Source organism: Hippopotamus amphibius, chromosome 2, assembly GCF_030028045.1.
Source record: "Hippopotamus amphibius kiboko isolate mHipAmp2 chromosome 2, mHipAmp2.hap2, whole genome shotgun sequence".
Lineage (NCBI taxonomy): Eukaryota > Metazoa > Chordata > Mammalia > Artiodactyla > Hippopotamidae > Hippopotamus > Hippopotamus amphibius.
In genome coordinates this window covers 66,253,014-66,273,392 of record NC_080187.1, presented here as the reverse complement: position 1 = coordinate 66,273,392, position 20,379 = coordinate 66,253,014, and the positions used below count along the sequence as shown (strand labels likewise).

Here is a 20,379-nt window from a genome sequence, read left to right as displayed (position 1 = left end):
GACTCATCAAATCAAGGTCGTACTATAAGTTTCAAATGTGGAGAAAAAAAGAGGTATACTGCTCATAACTGACTTCACCATGGTACACAATCCTTTTAATGTATTCTTGAATTCAGTTTGCTAATATTATACTGAGGTTATGTGCATCTATATTTATTAGGATATTGACCTCTAATTTTCTTTTCCTTGGTGTCCTTGTCTGGTTTTGCTATCAGGGTAATGCTGGTCTCATACAATGAGTGCCAAAAAATAGAAGAGGAGGTAACGATTCCCATACTTGTTATTTCCTTCCTTCTGCTAATTTCAGGCTTTGTTTATTCTTCTTTTTCTAGTTACTTGAGGTATAAAGTTAGATTGTTTATTTCAGATTTTTCTTGATTCGTGAGATAGGCACGAATCACCATGAACTTCCATCTTGGAACTGCTTTTGCTTTATCCCATACATTTTGGTATGTTAGTATTTTCATTTTCATTTTTCTCAAAGTATCTTTTTGATTGTCAATCCCTTGGTTGTTCAATAGCATGTCATTTAATTTCCACATTTTTGTGATTTTTCCAGTTATATTTTTGTAATTGGTTTCTAGTTTCGTACCATTGTGGTAAAAAAAAAAAATCCTTCATGTGATTTCCATCTTAAATTTGTTAAGACTTGGTTTTTGTTCTAACATATAATCTATCCTGGAGGAAGTTGCAGGTGCACCTGAGGAGCAGATCTGCTGCTTTTGGACAGAATGTCCTGTACACATCTATTAAGTTTATTTGGTCTAAAGTGTCATTTAAGGCTGATGTTTCCATATTGATTTTCTGTCTAGATGATCTATCCATTAATGTGAGTGGGGTATTAAAGTCCTCTACTATTACTGGATTGCTGTCTACTTCTCCTTTTAGGTCTGTTAATATTTGCTTTATATATTTAGGTGCTCTTATGTTGGCTACATAAATATTTACAAATGTTATATCCTCTTATTGGATTGACCCCTTTATTGTTATTTAATGCCCTTGTCTTTTATTTAGTCTTTGTTTTAAAGTCTATTTTGTCTGATATTAGTATAGCCACCCCAGGTTTCTTTTATCTAAAGTGAGTCTTTTTAGGCAGCATATAGATTGGTCTTTTTTTTTTTTTAATCCATTCAGTTACTTTTTAGTCCATTTACATTTAAAATAATTATTGATAGGTATGTACTTATTGCCATTTTATTAACTGTTTTCTGTTTTGTAGTTCCTCTCTGTTCCTTTATTCTTCTCTTGCTCTCTTCCTTTGTGGTTTGATGACTTTCTTTAGTGGTATGCTTAGATTCCTTTCTCTTTAACTTCTGTGTATATACTATTGGTTTCTGCTTTGTGGTTACCATGAGACTTACATATAACATCCATATTTATAACAGTATATTTTAAGTTGAAAACAACTTAAGTTTGAATGCACTAAAGCTCTATATTTTTACTCTCCCCCAATACATTTTATATTTTTATGTCATTTTACATCTTTTTATCTTGTGTATCACTTAATGAATTATTGTAATCATAGCTACTTTATCTTTTGACCTTCATACTCGTTTTTTTTTTACCAGTGAGATTTATACTTTCATGTATTTTCTTGTTACTAATTAGCATAAAATATACACTTTCAACTTAAAGAAGTCCCTTTAACATTTCTTGTAAGTCTGGTTTAGTGGTGAACTCCTTTAACTTTTGCTTGTCTGGAAAATTCTTTATCTCTCTTCAATTCTGAATAACTTTGATGTTTAGAGTATTCTTGGTTGGAAGTTTTATTTTTCTTTGAGAACTTCGGATCTATCTTGCCACTCTCTTTTGACCTACAATGTTTTTCCTGAGAAGTCTGCAATAGTTTTATGCAGGTTCCCTTGTATATAATAAGTTGTTTGCCTCTTGTTTTCCTTAAGATTCTCCTTTTATCTTTAACTTTAAACATTTTAATTATAATGTGTCTTGGTGTGGATCCTTTGGGTTCATCTTATTTGGGATACTCTGGGTTTCCTGAATCTGGATGTTTGTTTCCTTTCCCAGGTTAGGGAAGTTTTATTACATTTCTTCAAATAAGTTTTATGTCCCTTTCTCTCTCTCTTCTCCTTCTGGGGCCCCTATAATGCAAATGTATTCTGTCTGATGTTGTCCCATAGTTTCTTAATCTATCTTCACTATTTAAAATCCTTTTTTTGTTTTGCTGCTCTGCTTGGGTGAGTTCCATGGCCCTGATTTCAAGATCACTGATCCTTCCATCTGCTTCATCTAGTCTGCTGTTGAACCCCTCTACCGTATTTTTCATTTCAGGTTATTGTATTCTTTAGCTCTGTGATTTTAGTTTGGTACTTTCTTTAATTTTCTACCTTCCTGTTGAAGTTCTCACTGTGTTCATCCATCTTTCTCCCAAGTTTTTTGATCAGCTTTATGACCATTATTTTGAACTCTTTATCAGGAGTTACTGATAATTATTTATCTATGTTTCACTAAGGTTTTTGTTCCTGAGGTTTTTGTTCTCTCGTTTAGAACATATTCCTCTGTTTCCTCATTTTGCATGGCTCTCTATGTTTCTATGTATTAGATGAAACAGCTACCTTCCCAGTGAAGGAGTGGCCTTGTTAGGAGATTCACCTTCATTCAACCTTGCCCTAGCTCTTGGTTGTGTCTTGGACCTTTGTGATTACCCAAGCTGCCAAAAGAGGGACCCCAAAGAGAGGGAAAAGTTTAAGGCTAGTTTGCAGGTCTGGCCTCTAGTTTAAGGCTAGAGGCCAGACCTGCAAACAGCAGCTTTTAAAGTATGCAAATATATGCAGTTGTGTGGGACCACAATCATAAACTCTGGTGGTCTCTAGCCCAGGCAATCTGGAATTGTTCAATTGTTAAAGTCTGTGAGACCTAGGAACATAAGCCCCCATGGCCACCAGAGCCAGGTCATCAATGACTGTCCCCCAGGTGGCAGATGCAAAAAACAGGGAACCAGAGGGCATGAAGATAGAGCCCACCTTCTGAGGTCCTGGAAAGGTTACCAGTCATCACTGAGATGTATGTTTAATTAGAAGCCTGTCCCTCAGGCTGCAGATATGATAATGAGCTTACAGGCCTCTTTCACAGAAGACTGATCTCCTGGGGCTGTTGCCTCTTGCTGGTGGAGGATGGCAGCTGTTTAAGAACTCTTTCTCTGTTGGTTACAGTCCTGTGGGATCTGTGAGTCTAAGACATGATGACCTCCAGAACCAGATGATATAGAGGTATCCCCTGGCAGCAGCTACAAAAATGATGGCTCCGGACTAGGGAATACACTCCTTTCTGGGAGATACCAGCAAGCTGTAGTGAGTTAGAGGGGGAGCTCAGTGACTCATCCACCAGCCTCTACCCCCTCAGAGTATTTCCACAGGCCCCTAGGAATGTGCTAGACTAGAAGCATGCCTCTCAGGGCAAAGCTTCTGGGTATACACACAGGCTTCTTCACCAGAAAGACGGGAGATGTGTTTCAGTCTGCTCTCTGTGTAGTGCCCTTGGGGTGGCAGACTGCCAATTGTTACAGTCCCATGGGATCCAAGGATGCAACCCCACCACCACCCTTCAGAGACAGGCACTCAAGGGGTGTCCCTGGGCTACAGCTGCAAAAATTGGGGCACCACGTATATAAAAACCTGGGCACCAGACGTGTGTAAAAGCTCCCCTCCAGGAGATACTGGTATTGTGGAGCATGGCAGAGGGAGAGCACAAAGATGGCCCCCACTGAGGAAAAAAGAAACAAGGAAAATCTAAGCAAAACTACAAAACCACTGTTTATTAGATTCCAATAGAAAAATTAGGGGAAAAATAATAAAGGAAAAAGAAGTTATACCTCTAAATTTATTTTTATTTGCCTGAATATTGAGATCAGACCATCATACTCATTTAGAGGCAGAAAGCCTTTGTTAAGCTTAGGGACAGCAAAGTTTAACACATGATGTTACAATATAACCAAAAATTAGAATATATGATGTATCTACCAGACAAAATGTGTAAAATTATAACTTTTCCCCAAAACCTTAGCATCAACATGATACATGATCTTAGGGGCCTGAGTTTCAAAGTCACATAGACCTGAGTTTGAACTGTAGTCCCATTATTTACTCGTTATGTAATTTTGAACAAGCTACTTCATCTGTGTCTCCATTTCCTCATCCATTAAAATGGGGCTGATAATGCCTCCCTGTCAGAGTTGCTGTGAGGCTTACATGAGATCATCTACGAGAAATACCTAGTACAAGGCCTTTCCCATAGGAGATGCTCATTCCTTCAGCTCACTAGACACTTTATGTGCAGTACTGACAGATACATAAAAGGTACATTAAAATCCCAGAAAGGTACACTAAAATCCCAGAAAAAAAAGTATCATAAAAACTAAAAACTAATTAAAGAGATAGATACAAAAGTAAAATATTTAGTATTTAATAGGACACACATCCACTAAAGTGCATAAAGGGCAAAGAAAAATCAAGAGGTCAGTACATAAAACAGGTAAAGAGAAAGAGAAAAATGTTCTGATGGAGAAAACAAGTGACAAGATAAAGAGTGTCTTCAGTGGATGCAAGTGTATAAGATGACAATACGAAGGAAAAGCAAACACAAGGACAGATGTTCAGGTCCCAGGTACTGCACACCAAAGCATATTGAAAAAAAACAAAAACTACATAAATGATAAGTTCTAATACTGCTAAAAGGAGTAAAGTAGAGCCAGGGTAAAGGAAGACCCTCGCAATGGTCCCCCAGAGACCTCTCAACGCAGCAGCCCTGGGTCTACTCCTCGGCAGGGCAGGAAATCTGAGAAGCAGCACACTCAACACAGTGCGGCTTCTCACACACTGACCCATGCTGGCAAAACTTACAGGAAATGATATATAGTTCAGACCAACAACTTACTGATTATAACAAGAAATATACTTCTCCACTGAAGAGAATACTCAGGGTTTACTCTCCAGGATATGAGAAATACCAATTCTAACAACTAGCAAAAATTAAGATTGGTAAAAATCAAAATGTCATTGGTCATTCAACAATCATATATCCAGCAAATATTTATTGAGCATTGGCAGTACATGGTAGACACAAAGCTAGATAAGCTTCAGCTACAAGGATTACTATGACACCGCCCCGACCTTGATCATGGTAAAACATACCTATAACACAATTACTTTCACTATGAAAGACTAAAAAATATAGGTACTATGCAAACAGAGCAATTCTACTTCAGGAGAATTAGAGAAAGGAGAGGGACAAATAAGCTGGATTTTTAAAATTATCTTTCAAATATGAGCTTTCTGGAAAAACAAGGGTAGAAAACCATTCCAAGCAGAGGAAAAGGAATATGCAAAGTACAAATCTGTGAAAATGTTTGCCATATATGGAATCAATGTGGTAAGATCCTAGGATGTAGTAAGATCCTGGGACAGCCTTCCTGGTGTACGGGGTACAGACAGTGGGAAATGGCAGGATATGAGGACTGAGAAGAGGTTGAGAAAAGCTGCATATACCAAGGTAGCATGTAGGTTTTATCAATTAGACTAGTAGTCACTAAAGTTGGGGATGTACATGCCAATCTGTGTACAAGATAATCCATTGAGTTGTGAAGATAAATTAGAATTTTTATATAAAAGAAAAAATTAAGCTTTTGTAATATTTCATAAATGGATCAACACTGCAGCCTCATTTCAGTCTACACATAAGGTGGTCATGTGTTACAAATTGTCCAAGTGGTATCTTGAGGAAAAAGTAGGGGTTCCACCACATGTAGGGAATCCTCAGGCTTTCACTCACTTCCAGGATATGCATTACAATTTCTACAAGACCAGCAAGGAAGATATACTGAGTATATTATCTAACTGAATTAACCATCAAATGGACACACTGCTTTAAAAGATTCTTACAAAGAACTCAGAGATTGAAGATAATACTGTCAAGGCAACTTAAGTGAACAACTAGGAAACGGTAGAGCCGACACTTCTATTCCCCCTGTGAGCTACTCATCAGTCTCATTAAGAGGATAAGCTAATAAGAGGTCAGGAAAAAATTTTCAAAATTAACAGGAAGATCATTTGAAACAATGGATTTATAGACCTTATCAAGAATTCATTCACTCATTCAAAATTTTACTGTGCCAGGTACTGTTCAATTTGCTACCAGTTAAAAAGCTGATAAAAATCAGTTTTGCCCTAAGGGTATACTATTCATTGAGAATCTCATCAACTAATTGAATATAATGCCAGTCAAAAACCCAACAAGTTATTTTGTTTTGGGGTGAAACTTGACAAACAGATTCTAAAATCTATATAATGGTAATGAAAAGTTCCATTATCAGCCAAGACTGACTTGATTACAAAAAAAACCCAAGCTGCAAGGACTGCCTCCCAGATAGTAAGACACTTAGAAGGCCACATTAATGAAGACAATGTGGCACTGGCATAAAGATAGTGTTTTAGTGGGGGGGTCTCCAGAGAAAAAGAATTATTAGGAGATTATATAGATACATATGGAGAGATTTATTAAAAGGAATTGGCTCACTTATTTATGAAGGCAAGCTGGAGACCCAGGAAAGCTGATAGCTTAGTTCTAGTCCAAATTTGAGTGCCTGAAACAAGTAGAGCCAATGGTTTCTGGAGGTTGGCTGACTCAAGACCTAAGAAGATCCAGTGTTTCAGTTTGAGTCTGAAGGCAGGGAAAAAACTCATGTCCCAGTGCAAATGCTATCAAGCAGGAAGAATTCTCTTACTCATGGGAGGGTTCAGCCTTAATGTTCTATTCAGCCCTTTAACTAACTGGATGAGGCCCACACACATTAGGGAGAGTATCTGCTTTATTTAGTCTATTGATTTATATATTAATCTCATCTAAAAATACCCTTGTGGAAACATCCAGAATAATGTTTGACCAAATATCTGGGCACCCTATGGCCCAGTCGAGTTGACACACAAAATTAAGCATCACAGATAGACAATGAGACCATTGGAGAGATTTAGGATCATACCTGCACATAAAAAGACATTTGATTTATGATGAAGGTAGCACCATAGATCAGTGAGGAAAAAAAGACTTTTCAGTGATGATGTTGGGACAATGGGGTATCCATGTGGAAGCAAAGTGACAATGGACTCCTACCTTAGACCACACAATGAAACAGTTACAGGTAGATCACAGACCTAAATCGGAAAGGCAAACCAATATACTTTTAGAAGATAAAATAGAAGGTCTTCATGACTCTGAAGTGGGGATAAATTTGCTTAAATAAGATACAAAGTTATTAACCATAAAGGAAAAGATTAATAAATCTGACAACAATAAAATTTTAAATGTCTTCATTAAAAAAAAGGTAAGACAGGTACTTAAGAGGCCAGTCCAAGCCATGTTATTACCTGTGCTTCTGACTGATTAGCTACAAAGTGGAGGTCCCAATGACCCCCTCCAACTCAGGATGCTAATCCCAAATCCAGATTATTACCTATACTTCTGACTGACTGGCTAAGTCAGAGGTTCCCATGACACCCTGGTTGGGTTCAATTAATCTGTTAGAGTGGCTCACAGAACTCAAGAAACCCTCTTACTCACTAGATTACTGATTCATTATAAAAGGATATTAAAGGATACAAATCAACAACCTCTGCTGACAAGGTTGGTTCTCCTGCTAACCAGCCCCCATCCTTAGGTGCCCTCCAACAGTCACCTTACTAACATAACACAAGACACCTTTTATCACCCTCAACATTTAGGTGATTCCAAGGGTTTCAGCAGCTGCAGCCAGGAACTGCAGACAAAGACCAAATATAAATAAAAAATATATTTCAGTCATCTGAATGACCAAATATATATTTCTTATAAATCACAGATCACAAATACATACTGCATTATTCCATTTTTACCAAGTTAAAATAACAGGCCAAACTGCATAATTAAGTGCTAAAACCATAAAGCAATGTAAATAAAAGTCCGCTAGTAGTTACTGCTAGACAGGAACAAAAGGGCATAAAAAAGGGAAGGGTACTTGAGGGACAGAGAACTCCTACCAGGCAGGCAATGTTCTGTTCTATTTCCTGACCAGGGTGGTAGTTTGCAAGGGTATTTATTTGCAACAATTTATCAAACTTGGCATTTCTGCTTCAGGCACTTTTCTGTATGTTGGTTAGATTTTGTAATTTAAAAGCTTTTGTTTGTTTTTTATTCTAAAGAATGAAGTAGAGGACTGAAGCAATACAGGAATATCTGGATACTGATTACTATTGCATTTTTAAAGGGAATAAAGAGTGAATAAAACCTTTTTGACTGATCCTGGTATTCTGCCATTTTCTTCTCATCAAAATAAAAAATAACAGTGGTATGCCCTTGCCCAAAGAAGACAGGTAGTTCCTAAATTGAGCAGGCCTAGAGACCTTCCCTTTGGATTATAAACTCTGAGAAAAGACTGTCTTTAGATGCACTACTGCATCCTCAGCCTCTTTAATAGTGCCTGGCAAAGAGTAGGTTCTCAAAAGGCATCTGTTCAATGGAGTCACTAGTAAAACTAAGTTTTTCAAGAACCAAATATTCCAAAAAGATGTGAAAGAGTCCTGTGACTTCCACCAGTCTCTAAACTGTAAGAATAGCCATTGAGGTGGTGTTATTTGACAGTACATTTGAGGTTACTAGTAAAACTCCAAAAAAATTAATGTATTTCCAACATAACATATTAACAAAGGCTAACATATGGCAAGCATCAAACAGAATTTCTAGGACAGGTGTGGAATTTGCTTCTGCACCATCTTCCATTCAATGCTGCCTGTACCATTGTTGGCCAGCAAGATGACGGAGTAGAAGAACATGAGCTCATCCCTTCTTACAAAAACACCAAAATCACAACTAACTGCTGAAAAAATTCACTGACAAAAAAACACGCTGAAACCTGCCAAAAAAGATACCCTACGTCTAAAGACAAAGAAGAAGCCACAACAAGATGGTAGGAGGGGCGTTAATCACAATGAAAATCAAATCCCATAACCATCTGGTGGGTAATCCACAAACTAGATAATAATTATACCACAGAAGCTCTCCCACAGGAGTGAAAGTCCTGAGTCCCACGTCAGGCTTCCCAGCCTGGGATCTAGCAACAGGAGGAGAAGCCCCTAGAGAATTTGGTTTTGAAGGCCAGCGGGGTTTGATTGCAGGAATTCCACAGGACTGGGGGAAACAAAAACTCCACTCTTGGGGGGCACACACAAGTGAGCATGGGATCCAGGGGAAAAAGGTAGTGACCTCATAAGAGATTGGGCCAAAGCTATCTGCTAGTACTGGATTGTCTCCTGTGGAGGCAGGGGGTGGCTGTGGCTCGCTGTGGGGAAAAAGACACTGGCAGCAGAGTTCTCATAAGTACTCACTGGTGTGAGCCATCCTGGTGGTCGCCATTTGCTGCCCAAGACCTAGTCTCACCCAACAGCCTGTAGGCTCCAGTGCTGGGATGCCTCAGGCCAAATAACAAACAGGGCAGGAACACAGACCCACCCATCAACAATCAGGCTGCTTACAGTCTTCCTGAGTATGGCCCTGCCCATCATAGTGACAAGACCCAGACCCACCCACCAGTAGGCAGTAACCAGACCCTCCCACCAGGAAGCTGCCACAAGTCTCTTAGACAGCCTCATCCACCAGAGAGCAGAAGCAAGAAGAACTACAATTCTGCAGCCTGCAGAACAGAAACCACAATCAGACAAAGTTACACAAAAAGAGATGGCAGAGGAACATGTCCCAGATGAAGGAACGAGATTAAAACCCCAGAAGAACAACTAAGTTAAGTGGAGATAGGCCACCTACTGGAAAAAGAATTCACAGTAGTGATAGCGAAGATGATATATGATCCCGGAAAAAGAAAGGAGGCGCAGTTTGAGAAGGTGCAAAAAATGTTTAACAAAGACCTAGAAGAACTAAAGAACAAACAGAGATAATAAGTACAATGACTGAAATGAACAATAAACTAGAAACAATCAATAGCAGAGTAACTGAGGCAGAAGAATGGATAAGTGAACTGGAAGACAGAATGGTGGAAATCACAGCCATGGAATAGAAGAAAAAAATGAAAAGAAATGAAGACAGTCTAAGAGACCTCTAGGACAACATTAAATGCACTAACATTTGCATTATAGGGGTGCCAGAAGTAGAAGAGAGAGAGAAAGGACCTGAGAAAATATCTGAAGAGATAATAACAGAAAACTTCTCTGACATGGGAAAGGAAACAGTCACCCAATCCAGGAAATGCAGAGAGTTCCAGGCAGGATAAACCCATGGAAAATTATGCCAAGACACACAGCAATCAAATTGACAAAGTTAAAGACAAAGAAAAAATATTAAAAGCAACAAAAAACATACAAGGGAACTCCCATAAGGTTATCAGCTGATTTCTCAGCAGAAACCCTGCAGGCCAGAAGGGAGTGGCACAATACATTTAAAGTGATGAAAGGGAGGAACTTACAACCAAGAATATTTTACCCCACAAGGCTCTCATTCAGATTCGATGGAGAAATCAAAAGCTTTACAGATGAGCAAAAACTAAGAGAATTCAGCATCACCAGACCAGCTTTGCAACAAATGCTAAAGGAACTTCTCTAAGCTGAAAAGAAAAGGTCACTACTAGAAAGAAGGAAATTATGAATGGAAAAGCTCATGGTAAAGGCAAACATAAAGTAAAGGTAGGAAATCATCTGCACAGAAATATGATATCAAAATCAGCAACTGTGAGAAGAGGAGAGAACAAATGCAGAATATTAGAAATGCATTTCACATTAAAAGACCAGCAACTTAAAGCAAACTTATTTAAATATAGACTGCTATGTCAAAACCTCTTGGTAATTGCAAACTGAAAATCTATAATCTAAAAAGAGAAAGGAATCCAAACACAACAAGAAAGATGGTCATCAAATCACAAGAGAAGATAACAAAAGAGGAAGGGAAGAAAAATGATCTATGAAAAGAAATCTGAAACAAATTAAGAAAATGGCAATAGGAACATACATATTGATAAACACCTTAAACATAAATGGATCAAACGCTCCAACCAAAAGACACACTCTGGCTGAATGGATACAAAAGCAAGAACCTATATATACACTGTCTACAAGAGACCCACTTCAGATCTAGGGACACATACAGACTGAAAATGAGGAAATGGAAAAAGGTATTCCATGCAAGAGGAAATCAAAAGAAAGCTGGAGTAGAAATATGGAAAAAAAGAGACTTTAAAATAAAGACTGTTACAAGAGACAAAGAAGGACACTACATAATGATCAAGGGATTAATCTGAGGAAAAGATATAACAATTGTAAATATATATGCACCCAACATAGGAACAACTTAATATATAAGGCAAAAACTAACAACCATGAAAGGAAAAATTGAAAGTAACACAATAATAGTGGGGGCTTATTTTATTTATTTATTTTTATTGGAGTATAGTTGCTTTACACTGCTGTGTCCATTTCTGCTGTACAGCAAAGTGAATCAGCCATATGTATACACATATCCCCTCCTTTTTGGATTCCCTTCCCATTTAGGTCACCACAGAGCACTGAGTAGAGTTCCCTGTGCTACACAGTACGTTCTCATTAGTTATCTGTTTTATACATAGTAGTATATATATGTCAATCCCAATCTCCCAATTCATACCCCCTTTTCTCCCTTGGTATCCATACTTTGTTCTCTATGTCTGTGTCTCTATTCCTGCTTTGCAAACAGATTATCTACACCATTTTTCTAGGTTCCAATAGTGGGGGACTTTAATACCCCACTTTCATCAATGGACAGATGATCCAGACAGAAGATCAATACGGAAACACAGGCCTTAAATGTCACATTATACCAGATGGACTTAATTGATATTTATAGAACATTCCATCCAAAAGCAGCAGAATACACATTCTTCTCAAGGGCACATGGAACATTCTCCAGGATTGATCACATGCTTGGCCACAAAGCAAGCCTTGGTAAATTTAAGAAAACTGACATCATATCAAGCATCTTTTCTGAACACAACGCTAGGAAATTAGACATCAACTATAAGAAAAAAACTGTAAAAAACACAAACACGTGGAGGTTAAACAATATGCTACTAAACAACCAATGGATCACTGAAGAAATCAAAGAGGAAATCAAAAAATACCTAGAGACAAATGAAAGCACAATGATCCAAAACCTATGGGATGCAGCAAAAACAGTTTTAACAGGGACGTTTATAGCAACACAATCCTACCTCAGGAAACAGGAAAAATCACAAATAAACAACCTAATCTTACCCCTAAAACAACTAGAGAAAGAAGAACAAACAAAACCCAAGTTCGTAGAAGGAAAGAAATCATAAAGATCGGAGCAGACATAAATGAAATAGAAATGAAGAAAACAATAGAAAACATCAATGAAACTAAAAGCTAGTTCTTCAAAAAGATAATCAAATTAGTGAGACTTAAGAAAAAAGGGAGAAGACTCAAATCAATAAAATTAGACATTAAAAAGGAAAAGTTATAACTGACATCACAGAAATACAAAGGATCGTAACAGACTACTACAAGGAACTACATGCCAATAAAATGAACAACCTGGAAGAGATGGACAAATTCTTAGAAAGATACAACCTCCCCAAACTGAGTGAAGACAAATAGAAAATATGAACAGACCAATCACAAGTACTGAAAGTGAAGCTCTGATTTAAAAACTCCCAACAAACAAAAGTCCATGACCAGAGAGCCTCAGAGATAAATTCTAATAAACATTTAGAGACGACTTAACACCCATCCTTCTGAAACTATTCCAAAAACTGCAAATACTCACTTTATGAGGCCACCATCACCCTGATACCAAAACCAGACAAAGATACCATAAAAAAAGAAAATTACAGGCCAATATCCCTGATGAACACAGACACAAAAATCTTAAAATACTAGCAATCTGAATCCAACCATACATTAAAAGAATCATACACCATGATCAAGAGGGATTTATCCCAAGGATGCAAGGATTTTTCAATATCTGCAAATCAATCAGTGTTATATATCATATCACATCAACAAACTGAAGAATAAAAACCATATGATCATCTCAATAGACGCAGAAAAAGCTTTTGACAAAATTCAATACCCATTTATGGTAAAAACTCTCCAGAAAGTGGGCACAGAGGGAACATACCTCAACATAATAATGGCCACATATGACAAACCCACAGCTAACATCATACTCAACAGTGAAAAGCTGAAAGCACTTTCTCTAAGATCAGGAACAAGACAAGGATGTCCATTCTCACCACTTTTATTCAGTATTGTTTTGGAAATCCTAGCCATGGCAATCAGAGAAGAAAAAGAAATAAAAGGAATCTAAATTGGAAAAGAAGAAGCAAAACTGTCACTGTTTGTATATGACATGATACTATTCATGGAAAATCCTAAAGATGCTACCAGAAAACTATTAGAGACCTAATTAAACTCAAAAGCTGTTGCACAATGAATTCAATAAAGTTGCAGGATACAAAATTAATAGAAATCTGTTCCATTTCTATATACTAACAGTGAAAGATAAGAAAGAGAAATTAAAGAAACAATCCCATTTACCACCACATCAAAAAAATAAAATAAAATACCTAGGAACAAACCTATCTAATGAGACAAAATACCTGTACTCCAAAAACTATAAGATGCTGATGAAAGAAATCAAAGATGGCACAAACAGATGTAAAGATAACCATGTTCTTGGACTGGAAGTATCAACAGGAGTCAAAATGACAATACTACCCAAGGCAATCTACAGATCCAATGCAATTCCTATCAAATCACCAATAGCATTTTTCACAGAACTAAAACAAACAAAAAAAATCTTAAAATTTGTATGGAGAGACAAAAAGACCCCAAATAGTCAAAACAGTCTTGAAAAAGAAAAATGGAGCTGGAAGAATCAGGCTTCCTGACTTCAGACTATACCACAAAGCTACAGTCATCAAAACAGTATGGTACTGGCACAAAAACAGAAATATAGATCAATGGAACAGGACAGAAAGTCTGGAAATAAACCCATGCATCTATGGTCGTCTTATCTTTGACAAAGGAGGCAAGACTAGACAATGAAGGAGAGACAGTCTTTTCAATAAGTGGTGCTGGAAAACTGGACAGCTACATGTAAAAGAATGAAGTTAGAACATTCTTTAACACCGCAGACAAAAATAAACTCAAAATGGATTAAAGACCTAAATGTAAGACCAGATACTATAAACCTCTTAGAGGAAAATGTAGGCACAACACTCTTTGACATAAATCACAGCAATATCTTTTCCAAGCTGTCTCCTCCTAGAGTAATGGAAATAAAAACAAAAATAAACAAATGGGACCTAATTAAACTCAAAAGCTGTTGCACAACGAAGGAAACCACAAACAAAATGAAAAGACGACCCACACAATGGAAGAAAACATTTGCAAATGATATATCTGACAAGGGATTATTCTCCAAAAATTTAAAAAGTTCATGCAGTTCAATATCAAAAAAAGAGCAACCCAATCAAAAAATGGACAGAAGACCTAAATAGACATTTCTTCAAAGAAGACATACAGATGACCAAGAGGCACATGAAAAGATGCTCAGCATTGCTAATTATTAGAGAAATGCATATCAAAACCACAATGAGATATCACCTCACACTTGTCAGAATGGCCATCATCAAAAAATCCACAAACAATAAATGCTGGAGAGGGTATGGAGAAAAGGGAACCCTCCCACACTGTTGGTGGGAATGTAAATAGGTACAGCCACTATGGAGAACAGTATGGAGGTTCCTTAAGAAACTGAAAACAGAGCTATCATATAACCCAGCAATCCCATTCCTGGGCATATATCCAGAGAAAAACATGGTCTGAAAGGATACATGCACCCCAATGTTCACTGTAGCGCTGTTTACAATAGGCAAGACTTGGAAGTAACCTAAATGTCCATCTACAGATGAATGGATAAAGAAGATGTGGTACATATATACAATTGAATATTACTGAGCCATTAAAAAGAATGACACAACATGGATGGACCTGGAAGTTATCATATTAAGTGAATTAAGTTCGACAGAGAAAGACAAATATCACATAATATCACTTATATGTGGAATCTTAAAAAAAAAAATGATAGAAATGAACTTATTTACAAAACAGAAGCAGACTCACAGACTTAAAGAACAAACTTACGGTTACTGGGGGGAAGGTTGCAGGGGAGGGATTGAATGGGAGTTTGGGACTGATTATGTACACACTGCTATATTTAAAATGGATAACCAACAAGGACCCACGTATAGCACAGGGAATGCTGCTCAATATTCTGTAATAACTAAAATGGGAAAAGAATTTGAAAAAGAATATATACATGTATATGTATAACTGAATCACTTTGCTGAAAACCTGAAACTAACACAATGTTGTTAACTATGCTCCAGTATAAAATAAAATAAAAAAATTTTTAAATGACAAATAAAAGAAAATTCAGAAGAATAAAGCTAACTAGGCATTCACCAAAAACAAAATCAAACAAAATACTCACAAAAAACAGAATTTCTTTTATATCTGTCCTAAAAATACAACTTATTAACTCAGTCTAAAATTTTCAAATTTAATAATTAACATGAATTTTTACTGCATGTTAGAATTTATAGAAGAAATTCTTTGTTTTTGACTCAGCATATTTCAATCACATTTGTGATGCTCCAGGAACACAGAATGACCCAAGATTTACTTACAACAATTAAAAGAGGCTAGCACATAGCAGGCACTAAATAAATGCTCACTGAATGAAACTAACAAATATTATTAAAATATGGCTTGTTATATAATTTTTAGAAGGATACTGGATGACAAGTTACACATCTTTAAAGTGTGATATGTCACTCTAAAACTTTTATGGAGAAAATATCACTTCTAAGATAAAAGAAAGTGTAACCAAGACATGTACAACTGATTCATAAACTATCAACCATCTTCTGTCTTGCTGCATTTATGGTCAACATTATACGACTATGAAGGTAATAATTTGTGATAGGTATATGTAATTAGGTTTAGATTGCTAAAAGTTAAATAATTAATACCATTCCTACACATCTTGTTTTTTATCAGTTAATATCACAGATTTGCTTAGCACAACGATGAGGGAAACTGTTTTCCCAGCCTCTTAAGTGCTCAACTCCTCTCTACTGGCACCACCTTCTCGGAGTAAAGCATATTCAGAACTATCTCTATTTCAGTCAACTTTCTCTCCTTCCTTCACTGCAAAGTTTCTTCAAAGAGTAATCAAAGATTATTACCTCCGCTTCCTCACCTCCCCACCATTCCTCAATATCTATATCAGCCTGGCTACTTCCCTCTACCTCCCACTAAACCTATTCTCACCAAAGTCATTCCTCTTTAGTGGCGAAATCCAAGTAGTGCTTTTCAATCCTTATCTTGCCCTTTCAATCCTTTATGCTCTACAACTGCCCTGTCCAATACAGTGACCAGTAGCCACATGAGGCTACTCAGCACTTTCAAATGTAATAGGTACAATGAAGAAAAATGAATTTTAACTTTTAAATTTTTAATTAAATTTAAATTTGAAAACAGACACTTGGTTCAGCTTTAAGTTTCTTTGAAACAATTTGGGTATGTGAACCTACTTTTTCAACTGTACATTTTATAAAACAGATCATAAATTTCCAATGAAAATTTAGCCTCTGAATTAAGATGTTAACATATATACTGAATTAAGTATAACATATACATTGGATCTCAATGACTTAGTATAAAAAAATCATAAAATAATCACATTAATAATTTTATATTCATTACATCTTTAAATAATAGTATTTTGGATATACTGGGTTAAATAAAATACTCATTAAAATTAGTCTCAACTTTTTCTTTTTACATTTCTTAAAGCAGCTACTAGAAAACTGAAAACTATCTGTGTAGAACGTACTGTGTTTCTATTGAACAGTGGTACACTATACCATTAGATATGAATGACCACTCATTCTTTCTTAAAATGTTGCTGCTTTTCTCCTTCTACTTCTTGGACTCCCCCTTTCTAGTGTGCAGTGTAACTTGCTCTTCCACTCACTCCTTAAATGCCATTGTCTCCCAAGGTTGTCCCTAGGCCCTTTCCCCTCCTCACACTAGGTACTCTCCCCCAGGTAATCTCACCCTCACCCATGGCTTCCACTGTTCCCATACCCTGAGGACTGTCAACCCTCTATGCACAAATCAGCCCTCTCCTGAAAACACTAAGTTCAATTCCACCTACACCTAACTACACCTGCACTTAATTTGCCATTACATCCTTACATATTTACCTTATTAATATCATAAGTCTCAGCCCTCTTCTCCATTTCATTCAGGCCTTCATGATTTCTCACTTTTATCACTACAACAGCTTTGAAAGCGCTATCCCTGGCACCTTCCAAATCAACTTTCTTTTGCTGTTAAGTTTCTAAAATTCACACCTGGCCATATGATTTCTCTACTTAAAATACTTTAGTGGTTTCCCTACTGTCTTCAAGGTAAAATAAAAACTTCCTACAATCATACATAAGGCTTCATGCTTCATCATCAAGCCTATAAAACCCCTAGCTCAGGCACATCTAAGTACCTGCATGTCCCTGAATACAACATTTGCTTCCTCACCACCATTCTTTGCACATGCTCTTTCTGCTGACAGGAATAACCTTCCTAAAACTCCATCCCTGTTCTCTTAGTCATCCTTCAAAACTCAGCTGATACATCATCTCCCCCAGGAAACGTCTCCAAACCCCTAAGTTTGAATACATGTCCCTCCTCTACATCACCATCACCCCTATACACAGCTCTATCAGTAACCCAATGACACTGCCCTAGCATGACCTGGTTCCCAGTCTGTAAATTCCCTGAAGGTAAGAATTAAGTGTTTTAACTGCCTCCCTGTGCTATACTTAATGAGCACCTATTTATTAAATGGACACAATATTAAATAAGGGAAACCCACAGAATAAACCACAAGGCTAGAAATTTAAAACTAAGCTAATATAGTCACGAGTTAAGTGAAGAAAGTTAACCTAATCACTCTTAAAACACTTTATTAGATGGCCTACTTCAGGACTTAATGAGCTAGTCAATAAAAATATACATCATAAAAAATCATTAAAATAGCAAATACTCAACAAAAGGAATAATCAAAAAAATTAAAAACTAAATCTTATTCTATTTCTATAGCCTTGTTTTTCATGCCTTTTCTTCCCTAATTCTACTTATCAGTTCCATTCTTCAGTTCTTTACATTAACTTTCCTTTCAATTAAATGTATTTTTTTTCCTTCCCTCACCCAATCCTCCTCACTTCTATTATCCTTCCAATTCTTCTTTTAATCTAACAAAAATACAAATACTATCTTTGTTATGTCTGTAAGCAATTTTGTATAAAACAAAAGAACAGTAAAAAGCAGAGAATGGAATGATATCACCAGTCAAAATGACAGACAAAACCATATGCATTAATCTGGGTGGGTGATTTCATAATACTAAGCAGCTAATCTGGACGATACGCATAGTAAGTGGAGTCTGACAGACATCAGCAACTCCTTAAGGTTATTGCCACAGGACAGTGGGAGTTAAGAGAAAAGAACAGCCAACTTGCTGGTAGTGAGGGCAGCTACAGCACAGCCTGACAACATTCTCCTATTTCTGCCCACCATTCAAGAGGAAGCAGAAACAGACAGGGGGGAATTCAGGAATCGGTCAGCTATCTGGACTAGCACAGTCGGGTAACCAACTTGACGGTGTTTGCAGCAGTAGCCAACCAGCACCAGATGCTAGTCTGAGCACACTGGCCAGGGTACCAACTTTAGGACACAAAATAAAGACTGCTGCTCCCAGGGCACTTCTGAATTTCAGTTTTACTACGGAATAGATCTTGAGAGAGGCAGGGAACACCTGAAGAGGAATTATATAAGTATTTAAAGTAGGTTGGTAGGAAGAAACAATTGCTAGAAGGAAAGAGAGTATATTCTTTTAATTACCTGGGAGTAACTTTCTGAAACTACTCAGCATTAGTTCTTGTAGGAATGGGGAAGTTCACCCTGAGGACCTATCTCTTAAGGAATTTACAATCAAACAAAAATAAAATCTCTTGAAAAACCTTACATCCACCTAGATAATGTAACAGTGAAAGATGAGTTTGAAAAAGTTTCTGGACTGTCAAAGCAGCACCTTTATTAAATTCAAAACAGTACAGGGCAAGATACTCTTACCCGTGTCCAGGAGTTAAGCTTAGATTCTCCAGAATTCTGTGGATCTTTCTTAATCAAACAACACAAGCACCATATTAGAATTTTTTGGCTTTCATCTGCAAAAAAGAAAACTAAAATGAGTAGGTTTTACCACATAGAAAGAAAAGAAAATCAGTATAAAAGTTGTAAGCATTATATTTAAAGGAAATATATTTATTATATTTTAGAAAAATCACAAACTACTAAATTCATAGAACAAACATCCAGGACCACGTGTGAAACTTTGTGGGGTTGTTTTCCTTCGTGTGGGCTCACGATCACTTATGCTTAGCCCTTGTGTAGTCAATTCTCTTTCTGTCACAGCAGCAATTTTTAAAGCCAAAAGAGAATGATGGAAAGAACGAAAAGACCTAGCCTTTTTGCAAGATCGGTTTTTTTTTTTTTAAGAACTTTTATTGAGATACAGTTAACAGACAATAAACAGCATATATTTAGAGTGTACAACTTGGTATCCCAATCTCCCAATTCATTCCCCCTCAACCCTCCCCGCTTTCCCCACTTGGTGTCCATATGCTTGTTCTCTACATCTGTGTCTCTATTTCTGCCTTGCATTTCCTCTTTCATAGTTGTTAGCATCTGCCTTGTGTATTGAGGTGCTCCTATATTGGGTGCGTATATATTTATAATTGTTATCTCCTCTTCTTGGATGGATCCCTTGATCTTTAGGTAATGTCCTTTCTTGTCTCTTGTAACATTTTTTATTTTAAAGTCTATTTTATCTGATATGAGTATCGCTGCTCCAGCTTTCTTTTGACTTCCATTTGCATGGAACATCTTTTTCCATCCCCTCACTTTCCATCTGTATGTGTCCCTAGGTCTGAAGTGGGTCTCTTGTAGACAGCATATATATGGGTCTTGTTTTGGTATCCATTCAGCCAGTTTGTGTCTTTTGGGTGGTGCATTTAGTCCATTTACATTCAAGGTAATTAGTAATATGTATGTTCCTATTACCATTTTCTTAATTGTTTTGTTGTTGTTTTTGTAGGTCCTTTTCTTCTCTTGTGTTTCCCACTTAAGAGAAGTTCCTTTAGCATTTGTTGTAGGGCTGGTTTGATGGTGCTGAATTCTCTTAGCTGTTGCTTGTCTGGAAAGTTTT

At 36.9% G+C, this 20,379-nt stretch overlaps 1 protein-coding gene across 5 annotated transcripts in view; it reads right to left on the bottom strand.

The window, feature by feature from the left end:
• Positions 1–20,379, bottom strand: part of FANCC (FA complementation group C) — a 243,686-nt gene that overhangs the window by 125,771 nt on the left and 97,536 nt on the right. For all 5 annotated transcript variants that reach the window (XM_057720388.1, XM_057720390.1, XM_057720389.1 and 2 more), the window contains exon 4: positions 19,245–19,339. In XM_057720388.1, coding sequence (XP_057576371.1) covers positions 19,245–19,339 — 95 coding nt within the window. The remainder of the gene's footprint in view (positions 1–19,244; positions 19,340–20,379) is intronic.